The 22,689-nt window shown below is 42.6% G+C and overlaps 1 protein-coding gene across 1 annotated transcript in view; it reads right to left on the reverse strand.

The window, feature by feature from the left end:
- Window positions 1-561: 561 nt before the first annotated feature.
- The window catches only part of ache (acetylcholinesterase (Yt blood group)), a 30,898-nt gene continuing 8,770 nt past the window's right edge, over window positions 562-22,689 (reverse strand). The window contains exons 2-10 of the mRNA XM_070855306.1: window positions 12,714-13,220; window positions 11,793-12,016; window positions 11,423-11,683; window positions 10,289-10,511; window positions 9,628-9,873; window positions 7,096-7,288; window positions 4,833-5,011; window positions 2,787-3,202; window positions 562-1,270 (exon numbers count right to left, since the gene is read on the reverse strand). Of these exons, the coding sequence (XP_070711407.1) occupies window positions 3,081-3,202; window positions 4,833-5,011; window positions 7,096-7,288; window positions 9,628-9,873; window positions 10,289-10,511; window positions 11,423-11,683; window positions 11,793-12,016; window positions 12,714-13,146 (1,881 nt within the window). The 5' untranslated portion in view covers window positions 13,147-13,220 and the 3' untranslated portion in view covers window positions 562-1,270; window positions 2,787-3,080. The remainder of the gene's footprint in view (window positions 1,271-2,786; window positions 3,203-4,832; window positions 5,012-7,095; window positions 7,289-9,627; window positions 9,874-10,288; window positions 10,512-11,422; window positions 11,684-11,792; window positions 12,017-12,713; window positions 13,221-22,689) is intronic.

Raw genomic sequence — 22,689 nt, forward strand, 5'->3', positions numbered from 1 at the left:
AGCAGGAGGATGGAGAGGGATGGGGGAGGGGGTAGGGAAGGAGAGCACAAGGGAGAGGGGAGGTGAGGGGAAAGAGATGGATGAGGAAGGAAAGAGCAATGAGAGAGTTGATGGAGAGGAGAAAAGTTAGATGAGGTGGAAGGAGAAAGAGATGTGAGATGGAGTATTAAGGAAGGAAAGAAGAGTGGAAAAAATGTGATCTGACACAAGAGTGAGAGACGGATGAAAGGAAGAGAGGAAGAAAGACAGGAGGGTGGGTGGAGGTTGATTAGAGACGAAGATGAAGATGACAGCCGGAGTGGAGAGGAAGATTAAAGAAGAGGAAGATGGAGAGGCGGAAAAGCAGGGGGAGGGGCCGGACAACGGGACAGTGATGGAGGGACAGGAACAGATGTAGGAGGAGAAGAGGAGGAGGACAGAGAAAATGGAAGAGGAATTGAAGACGGAAGGGTTTGTTATGGAGGGGGGGGGGGGGGGGGGGGTGAGCGGCTGGTGGGAAAAGAGAGTGAAGGTTAGAAACAAGGAAAGAACAGAGAGATGTGTCACACACAGAAATGTTAATGAAATACATCACAGCTGTACACGACACTAAGTGGATGACACACCCACACACACACACACACACACACACACACACACGTATAATTCAGTGCATTTGTTCGGTCCTAGACCTTAGAAGGAATGGAGTCATAGCTCTTGGGTCAAAGCCCAGCCCCCTTCCCATCACCCCCTCACTACATTTGTTTGTAGGTTTTATTAATTCAGTTCCCTCTGCGATTTAGTTCAGTCTCAGTTTTAATGTGAAACAATAAAGACGACTAAATGCTGTTTACTGTGAAAGACCTCTCCACACTTAATAAAACAGAAATTGTGGTGGTGACATACAGATTTTTTTATCTATTTGTTAGTTAGCCTAAAAGCAGTCACATTTAAATATATTGAGTTTAAAAAGACCGTATTCAGCCTATAACATTTACACTATATGTTGATTTAAGTGAGCTCACTGTTAGCTACGGCCCTGCTCCCGGTTCTACATCTCACCCAGAGGTTCAGGGTGAGAGACAAGGAAAGACATTAAAATGTACAAACACGACAACATGCTGTACATCAGAGGGATTACCTTGATTATGGCGATATTTTCTGATGTACTAGAACAGCCAAGATAGCTTTTTGAAGGAGGAATGAGTCTGAAGGGAAAGTTGCTAGAATTCAAGTTATCCCTTCTGTCAGACGCCTCTTATCCTTTCCACTAGCAACTGATTCAGTCTCACTGCAATACAAGAATTTGTCAAAATGTTATACAAATATATACTAAACCTGGAATACTTTACTTACTGATAATGTAACAAAGGAAATAGTATAGTATATATAGAATATACTATTATATAGTATAGCATAGTAGCAGGTAGATAGATTACATTACATTATAGTGGGTGCATTCAAACGTAATTTAGGTATTACTGCCAAGGTAAGACCTTTCCCAAAACCTACACACAGTGGCTGTAAAGTGAGACCATAGGACTTTTGAAAAAAGGAAGAATACTTTCATTCTCTTCTAAATCAAAAGTTGATTTTACAGTGGCATAACCACCAGCTTGTGATAGCTAATATCAGTCAACGTGAGAATTAATTCTTTTCTTGGTTTTTCCTCAATAGTAAAGGATATCATGGTGGGCGTTTCACTCTAATTAACTAACTAATTAATCCATTAATCGAGACAATAATCAGCAGATTAAATCATCGTTAAAATAACTGTTAGTTGCAGTAGTACTTAGAATTGTTTTGTACTGTTTTTATATTTGACATCACTGAATCAGTTCTCTGACTTTGCGACACTCCTCAGTTCTACTACATTTAAACTATGTTCTGTAAAATGGAATATTATACCACAGTTATCACTTGTGGCCACAGTGGCTGCTGTTCTCCACGTGACACTTTTGTATGAAGCTCAGATTCTGTACGGTTCTCTCCAATAGTTTACAATCTTTCAAACTCGATCACTTTCCCTTTGTTAAAATGTGATCAAATATTCCCTCAAATGCATCACTAATCCAGTTTTTACAGTGTCAGTAGACATTTTTAGTTCCAACTGTTATGCTGATTTAATGTGAACTTTTGAAATGTAATGTACAGTAAATTAGGCACAAATCAGTTGGACTGAATTGAATTCACCAGCTACAGTACAAATGGAAGGATCTATATTACAGACCTACATGTCATATCAAACTATCATAAAGTGGTTTTCCCGATACAGAGAAACATTTAGGGAGACTAATGTTTCCATGGAGCCTTTTCACACAAAAACACTTGGATGTAACACAGCTTATGGCTTTACCACGTGAGAAATAGACAAAATGAAGCAGGACACAACAGGCAATGGCAGTAGTGGTCAAATAGTAATAATGAACAAGAACAAGACTAAAAGGCTTCGGCAGAAACGTGAGAGACATAAACAGTGTTGTTTAGTCCAAAAAAAAAAACAAAACCCTGATATGTTGAAGGAAGGAATCCTCAGGAAACAAAAGATGAGTTTTGACATTAACACAATGACAAGTAAGTCAACAGTAAACCAGCAGTGGTGCAATGTCATGGGCCTGTCGAGAGCTGAGTTAAACAGGGGGCTTTCAACACACACACACACACACACACACACACACACACACACACACACACACACACACACACACACACACACACACACACACACACACACACACACACACACACACACACACACACACACACACACACACACACACACACACACACACACGGTAATAACACACCTTTGACATTTGTAATATTCCTCCATATTGATGACAAGTTCTCTCCATAGCCCTTAATTCTGACAGAGACACACATATTAAGAAAAAAACAACACATAAATAAATAGTATAAATAATATAAATAAAGATGAACCGTGCCTGTGGTTGTGTGTGTAGTGAAACAGAAAACATGACTGAAAAATAAAAGCTGAATGAAGTTAGACTTCACTGATGGGCTATGGAGGAAAATGGTCATAGCTTGTTCTCTCTGCCTCCCCCCCTCCCTGTTATTCTCTCATCTCTCTGTTGTGGCTCTCAGAGGTCAGTGCAGCGCTCCTGCTTGCTGTAATGGTCAAACTGGCTCTTCCAGTGCATCATGTAAGAGGACCAGCGGTGGAACTCCACCTTCCACTGACGCTCTGCCTCATCTATGTTGTCTGAGACAAGAAACACAGAGACAAAAGGAAGAGAGTGGTTAGCAGTTCAGCCTTTACCCCTAGCTTTACACTAATGCTGTCCTACTGCTTAGGTCATGGTCACAGATTGTCAATTATGTTTTGGGGTGGGTCTTCTGTTATTTGAGCTGGTCTGAGGACGGACACCAGGGTCCGATGAGTAGTTGGTTACTACATAATTTGGTTGCGACAACTAACTGCAGTCAGGTTAAGACCCTGGTGAGGAAGAAGAGCACCCAGATAAGCTTTCCTGAGACAGTCTCTGACAGCTAATGCAGAAATTCTTGTGTTTGTCCGAACCAACAACTGCATCAGCTGTTCAGGTGGTTGGTATCAGATGATCTTGCAGGTGGAGAAGCAAGATGTGGCGGTCCTGGGTTGGTATGATAACATGTGGTCTGGCTGGTTGGATGTAAAGGCAAATTCTGGAAACTATGGTAGCAAAATGAGCATTCAATTCACGGGCAACATCTCTATTGGATATTCCACCAGTCATCATTTGTGGCAGCTGCGAGACAACTGGATTTGCAAGATCAGGACCAGAATCAGGATCATGAAAGAATCCATCTTGCAGGCTTCAAGTTACGTGTTTGCTGCCAAACCAATCAGTGTCCTGAGAAACTACTGCCAGAAACCCATTTTAGGTGTGACACCAGCAAGAAGCAACTCTTTGTTCGAAAACATCAATGGCTACAGATGCCTCTAAAGCACCAGTGATATCTGAACTGGAGAGTATTTCTTCACTTCACAGCAATGAAGGCTTTTCTTGATGGAAAAGACGTTTTCACTCCTCTTTGGAAAAAGTTTTACCTACATCATATGGCTTGACAATATGATTGGTTGAAGTTAGCCCATGATAGACGGGGATAGACAAATGGTTCCTCAAATCACCTGCCAAGTATTATTTTGAAAGTGCCTGCCCCTTTACAAACAGTTCCCAAAGACGACTTCTCAGAAGGGTCTGCGTAACAAACCATCTGGTGCGTCAGCTTATGCCAATTCCAAAACCCCATAAAACCAACCTCTGTAACATAGCGTTGTGTGCTAGAAGTGTACATCATAGAGTGGGCAGCTGTGCCAAAATCTCCAAAAATCTCCAGAGCGATCCTTAGCTCCTTCAGTACGCAAGTAGAAGTGTGGACCGGACCGCACCCTAAAGTGGAGTGTGAATCTCCTCAATTAGATTCCTCCACTGTGAACTGGGTGGAAAAGGCCTTTAAATGGTTGAAAAGACTAGAAAGGCCCTAGATAAGTACAGTATATTTACCTTTTATCGGATGGATTAACTTTCCAAAGGAGATGTGCCCACTATGGATTTTAACAAACTTGAGCACAAAATTTGAGAGAAATAAGCCTTTTGTTTGCATTGACAGAAATCGTTTAAGTGCTGTGCGTATATTTTCTTTCAGTGTTTGTCATTGTTTGTGTGAGCCATGGCGGCATTTTATTTGAACACTGGCTTTATTTTAAAATGTATAAAAGAGCCTTAAGGCCAGTAATGTTTTTGTTGCTTTCTGGTATAACTGTGCCATAAGTTCAGCTGGGTGGACAATGACTAGTATTCACGACAGGTGTCATCTGTTGAGTGGAAGTACTGTTCAGTAGTATTTACCAGTGATGTTGAGGAGGCGTGGCAGGAAGCGGTTCCAGAAAGCACACATCTGGTTCCTGAGACCTTTGTGGATCTTCAGTGGTTCAGTGTTGAGTCCTACATGTTTCTGCTCGCTAATCGTGAACAAAGGCCAGCGCTTCTTGCTTTCAACCAGCCCGTCCTGGTTCACATTGGGATTTCTGATGGGGAAGAGGATGAGGGGGAGGTAAAAGAGATGCCATTAGAACAAAGATGGATATTAAAAGCAAAATAGATCAAATGGACTGAAAACTGATTTTAAACATTATCTCTACACTCAGTTACTAGTTTTGAGATCTACTCAGCTAAAACAAAGGCAGTCAAATTCAACGGTGGTCAATACCACTTGCTATGTAATTTCACCATCAGCATCACAAAACTAGAAGATCAACCAGGCTTTCACATCGTATATATAAGCAAGGCATGGCACAAAGGCAACTTAGTTAAGGTAGTTTGGGTGTGAAGAAGTGCTATAAAGTAAAAATGCTTTCAGAAATATTGAGTTTAATTGTTTATTTTTATCAATTTACAAAATGAAAAGTGTATGAACAGAAGGAAAATCTAAATCAAATCAGTATCTGGTGCGACCTTTCCATCCATCCATCTATCCATCCTCCTTCAGAACAGCATCAGTTCTTCAGGAACACTTACACACAGTTTCTGAAGGAACTCAGCAGGCAGGTTGTTCCAAACATGTTGGAGAACTAACCACAGATCTTCTGTGGATGAAGGCTGCCTCAGATCCTTCTGTCTCTTCATGTGATCCCAGACAGACTGGATGATGGTGAGATCAGTGCTCTGTGGGGGGCCCACACCATCACTTCCAGGACTCCTTGTTCTTCTGTACACTGAAGAGGGCTCAGTGGTAGAGTGGGTTGTCCACCAATCGGAAGGTCACTGATTCGATCCCCGGCTACTATGAGTCAGCATATCAAAGTGTCCTTGGGCAAGACACTGAACCCCAACTTGCTGAAGCAAGCATAGCTTCAGTGTGTGAATGTGTGTGAAAGAATAGTCTCCTCCTCCTGCTGAAGAATACATTTGGAGCCAATCAGATGCCTCCCTGATGGTGTTGATGATGGATAAGTATCTGCCTGTATTTGTCAGCAGTGAGGACACCATTAATCCTGACAGAATCCTCAACTCCATTTGCAGAAATGCAGCCCTAAACTTGCAAAGGAGCCATCACCATGCTTCACTGTTGCCTGCAGACATTCATTATCGTTCTGCTCCCCAGCCCTTTGGCGAACAAACTGCCTTCTGCTACAGCCTATATTTTATAATATTTTGACTCATCAGTCCAGAGCATCTGCTGCCATTTTCTTCACCCTAGTTCCTGTTTCCGTACATAGTTGAGTCGGTTGGCCACGTTTCCACGTCGAAGGTTTGGCTTTTTGGCCTCTGGCCAGACTTCTCCGGACAGTAGATGGTGTACCTGGTCCCACTGGTTTCTTCTATTTCTGAGCTGATGGCTCTGCTGGACATCTTCAGATTTTGAAGGGAAGTGAGCATAATGTGTCTTTAATCTGCAGCACTACATTTCCTTGGCCGACCACTGCATTACAGTCCTCAACGTTGTCCGTTTCTTTGTTTTTCTTCAAAAGAGCTTGAACAGCACATGTTGAAACCCCAGTCTGCTCTGAAATGTTTGCCTGGAAGAGACCTTGCTGATGCAGTAGAACCACCTTGTTGCTGTGCTCAGTCTGAACATGATGACCTGTGACATCAAACTGTCTTCCACAGCCTCACCTTTTGAAGGCAAAGAGTGGTCACACCAGATACTGATTAGATTTAGATTTTTCTTCTGTTCGCTCACTTTACATTTTGTAAATCAATGAAAATAAACAATTCCATGTTATATTTCTGAAGGCATTCTTACTTTACAGCATTTCTTCACACCTGCCTAATACTTTTACACAATACTCAGCATCAGTTAAATCCTAAAATATCAACCTCACGGTGGCACAAGAGGTGAAGTCAGGGAATTATTTGTGTTAATTCATTCAGTAGATGTTGAAATATTTCACTGAATAAGTGAATAAGCTTTTGGCTGGTGGTTCTAGAGGAAAAGTATGCTGGAGACCAAATGATCCCATGCAATCAGACTTACACTTCTGGCCTTTCTGTAGCCAAGAAACCTAATGAAGATAGATTGGACTGTCTTCTGTGGTGAACTCTACTCTCTCTGCTGCTCATTATAGTTTGTAAGTAAATCGCGGATTAATTCCAGTTCGTGGCGCCTCACCCAGTTCGTGCAAAGTTGGCCCAATATCTCATCATGCGTCGGCTCAGTTTCTCCTCCTCGATGGTGTAGTTGAGTCTCTTCTCTAGTGGCAGGCCGAATACAAACTCTATCTCGTAGCCATGAATCACACCCATCCACTCCGGCCAGGCCAGGTTGGATGCTCGGTGGTCGAACAGGTAGAGATATATCCCACCTTGAGGAACAGGAGGAGAAAGGGACAAGTTTGGGCAACAGCAATGGTCTGACATCACCACTCTCTGTAGATGAGCCTGAGAAAGTTTTAACTAATGGTGTTTTTCGACCCCTAGTCCTCAACCAAGTCCCAGATCTTCAATCTGACATAAATTTACTTGGAAATAAATGAAATTCTGGTTGTGATTTAGGATTCAAACCCAGGTCAAAAAGAGGAGGTAGGTGTGTCTGAGTCAAAGTTAAAAATTAAGAGAAGACTTCACCAGAGTGAATGCAAAGGGTTCACAACAAGGTGTAAACCATTGGTGAGCCTCAAAAACAGGAAGGCCAGATTAGAGTCTAAAACTAAAACATCTAAAAGAACCTGTGCAGCTCTGGAACAACATCCTATGGACAGATGGGACAAAGATCAACTAGTACCTGAATGATGGGAAGAGAAGAGTATGGAGAAGGGAAGGAACTGCTCAAGATCCAAAGCATACCACCTCATCAGTGAAGCATGATGGTGGTAGTGTAATGGCGTGGGCGTGTATGGCTGCCAATGGAACTGGTTCTCTTATATTTATTGATGATGTGATTGCTGACAAAAGCAGCGGGATGAATTCTGAAGTGTTTCCGATAATATTCTCTGCTCATATTCAGCCAAATGCTTCAGAACTTATTGGACGGTGCTTCATGGTGCAGATGGACAATGACTCGAAGCATACTGCGAAAGCAACCAAACAGTTTTTTAAGGCAAAGAAGTGGAATGTTCTGCATTGGCCAAGTCAATCACCTGACCTGAATCCAATTGAGCATGCATTTCACTTGCTGGACACAAAGCTGAAGGGAAAATGCCCCAAGAACAAGCAGGAACTGAAGACAGCTGCAGTAGAGGCCTGGCAGAGCATCACCAGGGACGAAACCCAGCGTCTGGTGATGTCTATGGGTTCCAGACTTCAGGCTGTCATTGACTGCAAAGGATTTGCAACCAAATATTAAAAGTGACAATTTGATTTATGATTATGTTGGTTTGTCCAATTAGTTTTGGTCCCTTGCAAAGGTGGAGGACACATATAAAATGTGTTGTAATTCCTACACTGTTCACCTAATTTGGATGTAAATACCCTCAAATTTAAGCTGAAAGTGTTTCATTTTAAATCCATTGTGGTGGTGTACAGAGCCGAAATGCTGAAAATTGTGTCAATGTCCAACTATTTATGGACCTGACTGAATATACACACATATATATACATATACATATACACACACACACACACACACACACACACACACACATATATATATACATATAAACATAGCACAAAAAGTAAGGAATTTTGTGTTTGGTAGATTATTTCTTTGTTGTAACAATGCTTCTTGGCAATAAATCTTATACCGTTGGAAAGCCTGTTTATTTCCCTTTTAAAGTGGTGACACATTAGCAAGGAACATGCATTTGTGGGATGAGCAGCAGAGCGGAGTATGTTGGTTGTGCCCATGAAAAATTTGCCAAATCTCTGCCCAGACAATCCGGAACAGACTGCACGCAGCCAGTCTCATAGGGCTGCCAGGAGGCCTGCCATGATTACCCTTCACCATCAGGCCAGCAACACTTGCACTGGAACCTGAACATGGAGGAACGTTGTGTTCAGCGATGCAAACTCCACACAGAAAGACCCAGGTTTCAACCTGAATTCGAACCTGGAAACTTGTTGCTGTGAGGCAACACCACCGTGCTGCCCCATACAAGCCCAGCTGATGCATTATTATTACAGTGCACAGCACCATTTAAAGGATAACTTGGTATTTTCAAACCTATTTTTTAACAGTTTAGGTTTGAAATGACTGGGAGGTACAAACCGTTTTGGAACTGATCCAGTAGATCACCTGAGCCAGCAGCCGCAAAAAGGGGTTTGCAAACATGCTGCAATGGCTACAATGTCATCCTTTGGGGCAACTGAAACCATCAAAGCACGTCCATTAAAAGTGCTTACCACTGACAGGCTCAGATTGTTATTCTACGTGCCTGACAACATTTTGGAAAGGATCCCTACAGAGATAGACCTTTAACATCCTCTTTGTCTAACCACAAACAGCTGTTACATCACATCATAGTCTGGTCATACTGGTCTACTGCTGCCTCAATCATTTAGTTTGTTTGAGTCATTGTGTGTAACACAAATATGGTGTTGGATCTGAGTTCGCCATTTGAAACACAAAAGTCACAAAGATTACTTCAATCCCAGAAGTTGTTTGCAGGTTTCTCAGTATCTTCACTCATAAAGCTGTACAGTAAAACCACACACCTGTGCTGGTGACTATATGAAATGGATTACACACACGCATAAACAATATTACCCTGTGAGTTTCCTCCGCTGTTCATCACCCCGGAGCTGGCACTTCCCATGTTAGTCTTGAGAGCATTGTGCTGGGCGTAGGAGCGAGCAAAGTGAGCCAGTGGGCAGATGACATTATGGTCGCCCACGATGTCATCCATGGCGTCTCGGTTCTTCAGCCCGTTATTCTCATCCATCCAGTCGGTATACTGCAGCACCACCGCCTCCAGGCCAATATCATTTGCATGTGGTACGCTGAGCTTGACACCTGGGATAGTGAAGTTTAAAACAATTTCAAATGTATTTGAAACCTTTAGAGGAACAAAGTAGAATCATGGCTGAATTGTGGCTCTAATTGTTCTGTTTGGATTTGATGGTGGTGATTTATATATTCATTCTCTGATTAGTAACACACATACAATTTATTTTAGTTTTTTGTCTTACAGAACTGCACACATCACTTTTATATGGATCATTACCTTTAAACCATGTGTCAAGACACATGGAAAACAATGTGATTAAGCTTTCAACAGAAACTGTTCAAATCTATGGTGAATTTTAACTAAGCCAGACACGTCACTTCACTTCACTGACACATTTTAGCAGTGCCTTTAGTCAAACAGAATTTGTTGGTAATCTTTGAGTCTTGAGTCTTGAGTTCTTTTAAGTTAAGAGAACTTCACCTTCCAAGAAGTCCTCTCTGGAGATGAGGCTCTCGTTGTCCTTGCTGAAGCCTGGTGCTCCATAAAGTAAGAAGTAGGAACCCTCATCTTGGTTGACCCCGAGCAGGATCTGAGTTTCTTTAAAGTTGCCTGAGCTGAGCATGGCCTCAGGAGTGTCAGGCAGAACCTCGCCATCCACAACAGGGACAAATGAAAACCGGAAGAGGGCTGACCATGGCAGGACCTGCTCAGGACAGGATGACAAGGTCAAATGTACCATGTCGACATGCAAATAATAATGTCATGTGACCGAAAATGGGACATGAAATGCCGATGTAACTGAATCTACAAAAAAAATCAAGACTCAAGAAATCTAGTGAAATAACACCAAAGAGACTCCCCAGGCCAGCACTCCAACTCACTTGCAGCACAGCACATATGGTACGTGCCATGGGTCTTGAGTCATGCCATATGATACACAGCTGCATAAAAGTGCTTATGTCATAAATGTCTGTAAAGACTTATGGCCGACAAGAACTGAAAGAAACACTCAAGGAGTGCATTTGAATGCTGACATCTTGTTGAATTTTTCACACCGCAACAATTGATTTAGTTGAATGACCTGATTCAGAGGAAGACGGAACTAGAAGTATTACTTTCATGGTGACATATCACTCATTGCAATAACCCTCAAAGTAAGATCTTAATTCCTGTGCCACCGCTTCAGCAGCAGACATGGCGTTCTGCCTCAATTATTTTCTGCTGTGTTGGATTCTTTGTAAGTCTAACCTTGTGAAGGTCACTGAGGCAGAATCTAAAGGATTACTCTGCTGTTATTCATTATTTATGTTATGGCCTTGGGGAATGGACTTGTGGCTCTGCTTCAACTGGGGATAGCCTGACCAACATGACATGTCAGAAATGTATCCGAACGTCCAACAGTTGCTCAGGAACAGTTGACTGGTCCTTGCTCCCACCTGTACACTGCATGGCAAACGATGCCCAGCAAAGCTGAGATTTTATACAGTTCTTATGTAATTCAATATGATTATGGATATTTTAAAGGGTTACGAGAAAGAGTGCATTATTCCCTTCCCATACTGCCTGAGTCACAGCTGAAAAGAGAATGAACTTGATTGTTTATTGTAGCATTACCTGCCACTCCTGGTCAATGAGTTCCTGTGGGGTTTTACTGCGCAGACAATCCACCAGCTCAGTGTCATTGCCTCCGTTGCAGCCAACCAGCTTGCCCAGCAGCATGGCCCGCCTGCGGGCCTCAGCGGGGCTGACAGAGGCCCAGGGACAGTTGGGGACCCCACTCTGAAGGATGGCCCTGGTGAAGGTAGGCCGGCTGTCTGGAGACAAGAGGTGGAAGCCTACTGAAGCACCACCAGCACTCTCACCAAAGATAGTCACCTAAAGGGTAAAAAGACAGCAAAGAGACAGATCAAGTTCAAAATTAGCTTGCACTTGATATTTTGCATAAAAACAATAGGACAAACAAATAAATCTGTGAGAAACAAACCTGTTTCGAGTTTCCACCAAAAAAATGGATGTTGTCTTGCACCCACTGCAGTGCCATCCTCTGGTCCAGCAGACCCACGTTGCCAGGAGCCTCAGAGGAGCCATGCAGAGCGAGGAAGCCAAAGGCACCAATCCGATAATTCATGGAAACCACAATGACTGTCTCACTATGAGCTAGGTAACGGCCATCATATACGTCGAGAGAAGAAGAACCACTGTAGAACCCTGGACATTTTGAAAATCACAGTATAGTATTGTATCACAATCTCAGACAGACAGTAGCTTTGTGATCTAAACATTCAATCTTCTCTTCACCGGGGTGATTATAATTCAAAGATTCAAAGATTTTTATGTGTTATGAGTTATCCATACAATATCTTACATTTTAGAAGGACACAGTTGAAAAGGTATCATACTAAGAGATACGGCCATAATCTGGGTTGCTTTATCTTTTCTACACGTTAACTTTATAACCTGAAATATGGCCAAATGTCACCAGTAGATACAAAATGATTGGCCAAGATAATGCAGGTCCTAACATACTGTATAAGGAAGCATGGCATCCGCGTAAAATAAAACCTTGTGCTCTGTAACATCTCTTTTATAATTTACTTTATTTGCAGCTCACTTCTAATTGCTGTGACATGCAGTCTGTTCAAATTATTTAAACAGTAGTCTTATTGGTACATGCCTACTTCATTATCTTACACATTACTGATGACCACTGCATACCATAGTGTTATTTTGTGCATTTCTTCCTACCCATTGTAATTTTTAGCTAGATACTGTAAATGCTCTGAGAAGGTGCTTTGTGTTGGTTGTATGCCATCCACCCCTAACCCAACGTCCTCACTGGAAGAATGAATCATGTGTAACCTATTTATATTTTTGACCTTTGACTGAATAAGACGTGACCAAGTACCTCCCCCGTAGATCCACACCATGACGGTGAGATTGTGTGGTCTGGGTGACGAGGGCACCCACACATTAAGGTACAGGCAGTCCTCACTCATCTCTCTGTTTGGGTTCCACATTTCGCTGTCATGGAAGCCGGGGAAGGACGTGTCAACAAACTGGTAGCAGGCGTTGGGGTAGGCGTTAGCCTCATACACCCCTGTCCATGGACGCTTGGGCTCAGCACGACGGAAACGTCGCTTCCCTACTGGTGGCTCAGCGAATGGGATGCCCAGGAAAGAAGTGACGTAGCTGCGGTCCGGCACAGGCAGGCGGATGCCGCGGACTCGACCTGTACGTGTCTGAACGATGAGGTCTGCCTCGCTCTGGGAGGAGCAGGTGGGGATGAGGAGAGACAGGAAGAAGATTGGGGAAAGGAGGAGAGGGATGGAGGTCTGCATGATGGAGGCAAAGACGGTACGTGCCCTCACGACCACAGCTCAAGCCACACAGTCTGTTCTGCTTCCCCTCAGCTCTAGAGAGGGACAGAGAGAGAGAGAGAGAGAGAGAGAATGTGATTACAAAGAGTGTGATGGAGAACAGAACAGACTGAAGGGAGGGATCAGATTAAAGAAATAAGAGGACAGTGGAAATGGGAAGTCTGTAAGTGTTGTCAAGGTTGCTTCAAAGATGTGTTCAGAATAGCAGACAGCTCAAATCCATTATTTTGTACATGTGTAATGTTGGTCACATATCTCTTCTTCTGGGCCTGACAGTGGTGCTAAAAGTAGGTTCAAGAGGCTCAACAAAATTCCCCTCTGGAAAAATCTGCAGCATATTTCATGTCTATCTGTGCATTAGTCAGGGACAGGGTCAGGGCAGTCATTAGTGGAGATGGTGAGTGCTGGCCAACAATGAGCTTTTTTCTCATTAATTAGCAGCCGTTTGTCATGACATTGCAATGTGCTACTCAGATTAGTTACATGGAAGCAAATTTACTATGCGAGTGATCAATGAATTAGTCTCAGAGCAGAGCACAGAGCAGAATCAGACAGATTCTGACACATCTCTACATGTTATCAATGCCAGTCAAGCTTTACAGAATACTGTAAAAACGATGACAATATGATCACTTACAGAGTGAAAAGCAAAAGACTGGACTGATCAGTGCTGTTCATGTCTTGGATTTAGGCAGCCAATTAAGCACATGTGAGGGCCTCTTCAGGATGTCTGCACACCCTGGTGCAGGTTATCAGTGGACAGTAAAGTGACTGGAGATGTGTAGGTGGGCTGTGGCTTCCCAGAAAAGACTTATTAAATATTCAACACAACACCAAGACAACAGCGGTCTGACGGGAGTCCTGCTGTTCTATATCCCAGATGAACATGTGAGTGCTACAGCAGAATAATACACATTCCACTGATTCTGTTTATGTTCATGAGTCACTGCAACTTTTCAGGATATAGTGCTCCATCATGGTCATGGACATGGAGTTGTGGTAACATCATGTAGACAGCAAGCCAAACACCTTTCATATACACATATTAAGCAATTTACAGCTTTCTAGAGCTTCTGGCAGTTTATTGTCACAAAACACAGAATACAAAAACACTGCAACAGTCATATTGTTACCCTTTATCATAACCACAATAGCTCACTTTTGTAAATTTGCACTATTCACCTGTGTACATTTTGTATATTTGCACTATATTTTACTCTTGTACATTCTTTTGTTTTGTAGATTTGCATTATATTTTGTATATTGGTATTTATTTTATTTTTTAAACTTAATTTCTTTTTAAAATTTCCTTTTCTTTCACTGTACATTTTTCTGAATGTAGCTGTATATGTGAATAAAGGTGCATCTTGAATCTTGAATCAAAACCACTTGAGAACACCAATGTTGAGTTTCATCTCATATACACATTGTCTCGCATTGTCTGAATTGCAAAACATCTTACATTAAATGACATCTTCTCCTACTCTGACTAGACTCACAGATTTCAAAAGTTGTTTCACATTCATCATTAATAAAGCTATGGTTTCTCCTCAGTATGGACAGAAAAAGATTTAGTGCTGGGGGGAGTGGTGGCCGAGTGGTTCGAGAGACGAGTTCGTGACCGGGAGGTCGCTGGTTCGTACCCCTAGACCGGCATGGACTGAGAGAACCCCCAAAGGAAAGAAGACTTGGTGTGGTGACCAAGAGGACGACAGGTGTAGCACCGCCATCACATCAGCGTCGCCGGCGCCACTTTGGCCCTTGAGCAAGGCCCTTAACCCCCCCCCTAAGATCGCTCCCCGGGCGCCTTGTATGGCTGCCCTCTGTTCATATGCATGTGCATGAGTGTGGGGCATGTGTTTGTACATATGATGGGTTAAATACAGAGAACTAATTTCAAGTTGTAAAGTGTGCTGTGAAGTATGCTGTACAAAAATTGACCATTAAAAGAAGAAAAAAAATCATAATGTGGATATGGATACGTTTCTCTGGCACTCAGTATAATGTCAGCCTGTTCACATTTTTATGGCAAACGACACAAGACCCTGTAATGTGGATTTGCTTTCTGGATGATTGATTGTTCTAAAGTCATGGTATGTTATGTTATCCAGACACCACTTTGATGGCAAATACAAGTCTCTCAACTGAAAGGAAACAGAGCCGTTACTCTGTAGACAAATGCTTATGTCGCATTATGTTCATGCAGCAATTGCAAAGGTCTCTGTTACCAAAGTTCCACTGTGAGAGAGGGAAAGTTATTTTCTTTCAGCATGCAGACACATTTAAAGTGCCTCAAATACTCAGCAACAAAGCCTGAGACAGGTGTGTGGTCACAAGGGGCACTATAAAAAGGCATCAGAGTAAAACCCTTGTAAATGCCACACCATTTGATGGATTAATGTGGCACTTGGCATAAATTAGATATGTGTGGGAGAAGGTTGGCTGATTTATTTTTGTGACCAACTTTTTATTGCTATTTTTATTAGTTATTTTTTCCTCTTTGTTTATAGGTGACGGTAGGCAGAGGAGTACATTAAAACTGTGACTCTCACTGGGTGAGAGACTACAACTGTGTCTCAAATAGAATGTCAAACAAGAAAGTTTAATATGAGAAAACCACAACCAGAGAAAAAACATCTTTTCACTGGTTGTGTGCTGCAAATCATTACACACAACAAGTCTCGTATTTAGCTTCTTCGTAAACAAAGAGCACTGTTGAAGCACAGGCTGACATATCCTGAATTTTAGCCCCTAGTATTGGTCAAACTGCAAAAAGACTGGTCTGGAATGGCTGCAGTTTACAGGGTCTTTCCACCATAAGGTTCATATATACTGATATTTCTTATCATAGTAGTTTTATCATCCCTGATGGAAACTGAATATCAGCACAAATTGTACAAACAAATATCAGTACTGGTCTTCAGTAAAGCATGTCCACACAGATACATCCTGGAGTGAATATATCAGCTGGGTAATGTCTGCTGTGGATGTAGAGTAATGTTAATAGTGTGAGACATTTGTTTAGGTACGATAATATGATAATGCATAAGAGAGCATAACAATATTCAACAACCATTGATAATATTACCATCTTGTCTGTTTGAATGTGTGTGTGAGAGACAGAGGAAGGTGACATCACCAAAATAGATCCTCTATACAACTGAGAGGGAGTGTGTTCAGAAATAGTATTGATGCACACACACACACACACACACACACACACACACACACAGCTGTCCCTATCTCTTACAGCACCTCCAAGCTAATCCTGTCACTATGACAACCATACATTACAAAACATAAACAGCAGCCTCCGACCTGACAGGTGGGAGACAACTGTCTCCAGGCATTTCGAAACCACACACACGGCGACTCCTGTGGCTGAATGATGCTGGATGTGGACAGTGGTGGTAAACAGGCAGTCAGATAGTTCATTTCAGAGAGCAATTACTTTCAAGTTGTACACTTACTTTCACTTTTAGTTTAACAATGCTGTCCTTTATTGAACAATATAAATATTTAGGCTTTATTTTGATAGGCATCTGACTTTTAAGGAGGGCAGCAGTGCTGCTGAGAATCTCTACATGAAGCATGCTACATAAACATCCCTGAAGCGTCCGCTCTGCTGAAGAAACAAAACACTGCATCAGATGAAAACATCACAAATGGAGGGATTCATATAGTCTATAACTCTGAATCAGTTCCCAAATGCCATTTATACAATACTATACTATGCTACACTTCAAAATCAAAGTCGTTAGCGTTGACTTTTTAAATGACAGAAATTATAAAAAGGAACCATAGAAACAGCTGTTACACCTGATGTGTATTTGGACTGTTTTTCTCCAATTGATCTTTCTGAATTGACCTCAATAATCTCCTCATCTAGACCGTCAACATGTCTCCTAGACCCCATGAATTCCTACTGGACTACTTAAGGAGGTCCTGCCCCTAATTAACACGTCCTTACTGGATATGACAAATCAGTCTTTACTAACAGGCTATGTACGACAGCCCTTTAAAGTAGCAGTAATTAAACCTCTCCTGAAAAAGCCCACTCTTGATTCAGGTGTATTAGCTAACTATAGACCTTTATCCAACCTTCCCTTTCTCTCCAAGATCCTGGAGAAAGTTGTAGCTAATCACCTGTGTAAGTTTCTGAAGTCTAATAGTCTATTTGAGGATTTTCAGTCAGGTTTTAGAACGAACCATAGCACAGAGACAGCACTGGTGAAGGTTACAAACGACCTCCTTATGGCATCAGACAGAGGACTTCTCTCTGTCCTGGTCTTGTTAGACCTGAGTGCTGCTTTCGACACCATTGACCATCATATCCTGTTACAGAGACTGGAACAGTTCATTGGTATAAAAGGAACTGCATTAAGCTGGTTAAAGTCCTATTTATTAGATCGATTTCAGTTTGTACACGTTAACAATGAATCCTCTGTCCACACTAAAGTTAGACATGGAGTTCCACAAGGTTCAGTGCTTGGACCAATACTCTTTATCTTATATATGCTTCCTCTGGGTAATATTATCAGGAAGCACTCATTAATTTCCACTGTTATGCAGATGATACACAATTATATTTATCAATAAAGCCAGATGAACACAATCAGTTGGCTAAACTTCAAATCTGCCTTAAGGACATAAAGTCCTGGATGAACAGCAACTTTCTGCTGCTAAATTCAGATAAAACTGAAGTTATTCTGCTTGGCCCCAGACACCTCAGAGACACCTTTTCTACCAACATAACTGCTCTGGATGGCATTACTCTGGCCTCCAGCTCCACTGTGAGGAATCTGGGAGTCTTATTAGATCACGATTTGTCCTTTAACTCCCACATTAAACAGATTTCTAGAACTGCCTTTTTCCATCTACGTAATATTGCTAAAATCAGGCCCATCATATCCATAGATGATGCAGAAAAATTAGTACACGCATTTGTCACTTCTAGGTTGGACTATTGTAACTCATTATTATCAGGCTGCCCCAATAAGTCGTTAAAGACTTTCCAGCTGGTCCAGAACGCTGCTGCTCGTGTTCTGACAAGAACTAAAAGAAGAGACCACATTTCTCCTGTACTGGCTTCTCTTCATTGGCTTCCAGTAAAGTCTAGAGTTTAAAATCCTTCTCCTCACCTACAAGGCTCTTAGGGGTCAGGCTCCATCATATCTTAAAGAGCTCATAGTACCGTACTACCCCACTAGAGCACTGCGCTCCCAGACTGCAGGTCTACTGGTGGTTCCCAAAGTCTCCAAAAGTAGTGCAGGAGGCAGAGCCTTCAGCTATCAGGCTCCTCTCCTGTGGAACCCCCTTCCAGTTTGGGTTCGGGGGGCAGACACCCTCTCTACATTTAAGAGTAGACTAAAAACCTTCCTTTTTGACAAGGCATATAGTTAAGGGCTGGCTCAGGTCTTAGACCAGACCCTAGTTATGCTGCTATAGGCTCAGACTGCCGGGAGACTGCCCGGAGCCTTTCTGTGCTTTCTCATCTCTCAGGTTCCTGTTGATCCTGGTCCTGGTCCTGCTGATGCGGTTCTCTGCTTCATAAATCACTGCTGCGGATCGTCTGCCACTCGTCATGTTTTTCAATAATATCATACTGCTAATCTTTTAGTCACACTCCTATTGTTAGTGCTATAGTCACTGCTAGTACGTTGGTTGCTGTTTGTGCTGTCTCTCTCTCTCTCTCTGTCCAACCAACCTCCACCCAATGTCCCAGAAACCAAATCCAACTTATCTGAAAGACGTCTACTTGGTTGCTCCGTCCCACTAGCTATGAAATGCTAATCATGCAACATCTCAAATCAGCCTCCCCGCTGACTTTAGTTCCTTCAATTTGCTTACCGACCAAAGAGGTCTATAAAGGATGCCATATCCACCCTACTCCACTTCACTCAACTGGAAGATAAAAACACCTACGTCAGGATCTGGCTAATTGATTAGCTCAGCATTTAACACAATCTTGCCACAGCAGCTGGTGGACAAGCTGTAGCTGTCGGAAATAGAGTTGCAACTGGCTCCTGGACTTACTGTCACAACACCGGCACAGTCAGAATTGGCAGCACCACCTCTAAGCCCACTACAGGATCGCCTCAAGGGTGTGTACTAGTTCACTGTTGCTCACACTGCTGACACATGACTGTTCTGCACAATTCAACACAAACCACATCTTCGCTGACGACACCAAAGTTGTGGCCTCATCAGGAATGGAGACGAGACAGCATATAGAAGTGAGCAGCTGACAGCTGCACAGACAACTCTGGGGAGATGATTTTGGATTTTAGGAGGGCCACTTCCAGTCACCACCCACCACTGATCATCAGCAGATCTGTGGTAGATGGGGTTAAGTGCATCAAGTTCCTGGGTGTGCATCTAAATGACGACCTGTCCTCCAATGACACCACAGCCATCATCAAGAAGGCACAACAGTGTCTCCATCTCCTCTGTAGAATAAAGACAGTGGACCTCCCCACTCCAGCTCCAACAATCTTTTATAGAGGAACCATCAAAAGCATACTCGCATACTGCATCACTTCTTGGTTTAGCAACAGCAGGTCGGATGAGAGGCCGAAAGTGAACAGGATCGTGAGAACAGCAGAGAAGATCACTGGTGTCTCTATTCCATCTCTGATGGACATCTACAACCAACACCAGCATCACAACAATCTCTCCCATCACTCTTAATACCCATTTTCTCATGTGCCATTGGGGAAAAGGTACAGTAGCATTCACTCCTGGACCACAAGACCGCTGAATAGCTTCTTCCCCACAGCAATGAGACTGCTAAACCACAACATGTAAATGATGTTTTACAGCACTATGTGAACTTGCTTTAAACGATGGCATTTTATTCCACACTGCCTTTTAACTATGTTTCCAACCCATATTTATTCTACCATTGCATGGAATGTACTTTATACTGTATATGTTGCAACAAATGTTTTAAATGATCTATTTGCTGCGGTTTTGCAAATGCCATTTCGTTTTTGTGCTGTGCATAAAAATGACAATAAAGAAATCAATCAATCTTTATTTATATAGCGCCAATTCACAACAGCGTTATCTTAAGACGCTTTACATAAAGAGCAGGTCTAGACCAAACTCTTTCATTAGAGAGAGACCCAACGATTCAGGAATTCAAAATTAAGGATTCAAGAATTCCCACATGAGCAGCATCAGATATTATATTAGGAAACAGTGGCAGGGAAGAAACCTCGAACAGACCCAGGCTCAATGTTGGCAGCTTCTGTAGGGGTCTGCGTTGGGTGGAGGTTGGACAGAGAGAGAGAGAGAGAGAGAGAGAGACAGCACAAACAGCAACCAACGTACTAGCAGTGACTCTAGCACTAACAATAGGACTAAAAGATTAGCAGTACGATATCAGTGTATTGAGATATACAGTGCATCCAGAAAGTATTCATACCGCTTCACTTTTTCCACATTTTGTTATGTTACAGCCTTATTCCAAAATGGATTAAATTCTTTTTTTTTCCCTCTCAAAATTCTACACACAATACCCCATAATGACAAAGCGAAAAATGTTTTAGAAAATTTTGCAAATTTATCAAAAATAAAACACTCAAATATCACATGTACATAAGTATTCACACCCTTTACTCAATACTTTGTTGAAGCACCTTTGGCAGCGATTACAGTCTCCAGTCTTCTTGGGTATGATGCTACAAGCTTGGCACACCTGGATTTGGGGAGTTTCTCCCATTCTTCTCTGCAGATCCTCTCAAGCTCAATGAGGTTGGATGGGGAGCGTCGGTGCACAGCTATTTTCAGGTCTTTCCAGAGATGGTCAATCGGGTTCAAGGACATTCACAGACTTGTCCCGAAGCCACTCCTTTGTCATCTTGGCTGTGTGCTTTGGGTCGTTGTCCTGTTGGAAGGTGAAGCTTCGCCCCAGTCTGAGGACCAGAGCGCTCTGGAGCAAGTTTTCATCCAGGATGTCTCTGTACATTGCTGCATTCATCTTTCTCTCGATTCAGACTAGTCTCCCAGTTCCTGCCGCTGAAAAACATCCCCACTGCATGATGCTGCCACCACCATGCTTCACTGTAGGGATGGTATTGGCCAGGTGATGAGCGGTGCCTGGTTTCCTCCAGACATGAAAACACATTATTTTAGATTATAAAACCCTGATCTCAGTGCTAGGATACAGACAGAGTAAAACATCTGGGTATATTAATTCATTATGGCAGGCTGTGTTACTTACTGATAAAGTAGAAAGAATGCCATCTGCTATCGCTAATGTTAGCAACATGGCTAGCGCTACTGATAGCAGCCAGGCTACTGTCCAGTCCAGGAAGCAACCGTAAGAATCCCAGTTTGAAATAGAAACCTCAGTCTCAGTACACAATAAAGGCAGAGCAAAACATCCTGTTGTATTAAAAAAGTAGGCAGGTTGCGTTATTTACAGATGAAGTAGAAACAAATGCAAACTGAAGGGTGGATTGTTTTCACAACGGTTGATGCACTTCCTTTGTGCCATGAAGTGAGCCTTAATTTTCCTGAGAGATCGTACCCAGTGGCAAACAGAATTGCACTGGTCCCTGAATAAAGATGCCCTCTTCAGAAATGGACAGGCCTGGCTATTTTCCCTCTGGAGGCTCTGCTGGGGAGGCTGGCTCAGTGCTGGGTTAGGAGCATGGATTCACTGGGGATGGTGTGGTGGAGAGATGCGCTCGGAGCAAGCTGCAGGCCATCACGGACAATGTCAGCCACCCTCTTCACCACACCCTGGCAGGACAGAGGAGCTGCCGCAGTGGACGGCTCCTCTCGCTGTGACTGAGGACTGAGCAGTACAGAGGATCCTTTGTCCCCACAGACATCAGAATGCACAACACCTCAGTTGAGGAGTTACACAGCCTGATGCCTGTATAGAATAAAATTTGACAGCCATTATCATAGACACTTTTATAAGCACATGGCCTTGGTGTGAAGATTTCAAACATAAATTCTGAAGTAAATACTCATCTTTAGAATTATTATGGATCATCAGTGTTTTCATGGGGTCATACCATTTGACATGTAAACCTATGCATACCTGACCATACCCTAAAAATGTCAAATTATCTTATATTTTGAAGAGTTACTAACCTTGGCATGCAGCAATTAGGAGCATCAGGGGTCCTAGTATATGATATAATTTCCTGTCACATGGTTTTCTTGCACATTATTAACAAAATGGCTCTTTGAATGGGGGTTACATATACATACAAATCTCAACCCTTTTAAGTTAACGTAACACCATATGAGCATAAAACAAACGTAGTGTCACGTCATTGACCTGTATTCAGTGTATTTCCGGCTGTAGTGCAGGTTTCTGAGATGTGGCTGGCGAGCACACGTTTTATTTTTGCTCACTGCACAGACACTGTCATGACAAGGAAGCTGCACAGTCACTGCACCCCGCCGTTATTCCAACACATAACTCCCCACAAAATTACAAATTGTGTCATTGACCGCACATTTCTGTTTGGAGGCTTTTGT

The sequence above is a fragment of the Pempheris klunzingeri genome, chromosome 23 (assembly GCF_042242105.1).
Source record: "Pempheris klunzingeri isolate RE-2024b chromosome 23, fPemKlu1.hap1, whole genome shotgun sequence".
Classification (NCBI taxonomy): domain Eukaryota; kingdom Metazoa; phylum Chordata; class Actinopteri; order Acropomatiformes; family Pempheridae; genus Pempheris; species Pempheris klunzingeri.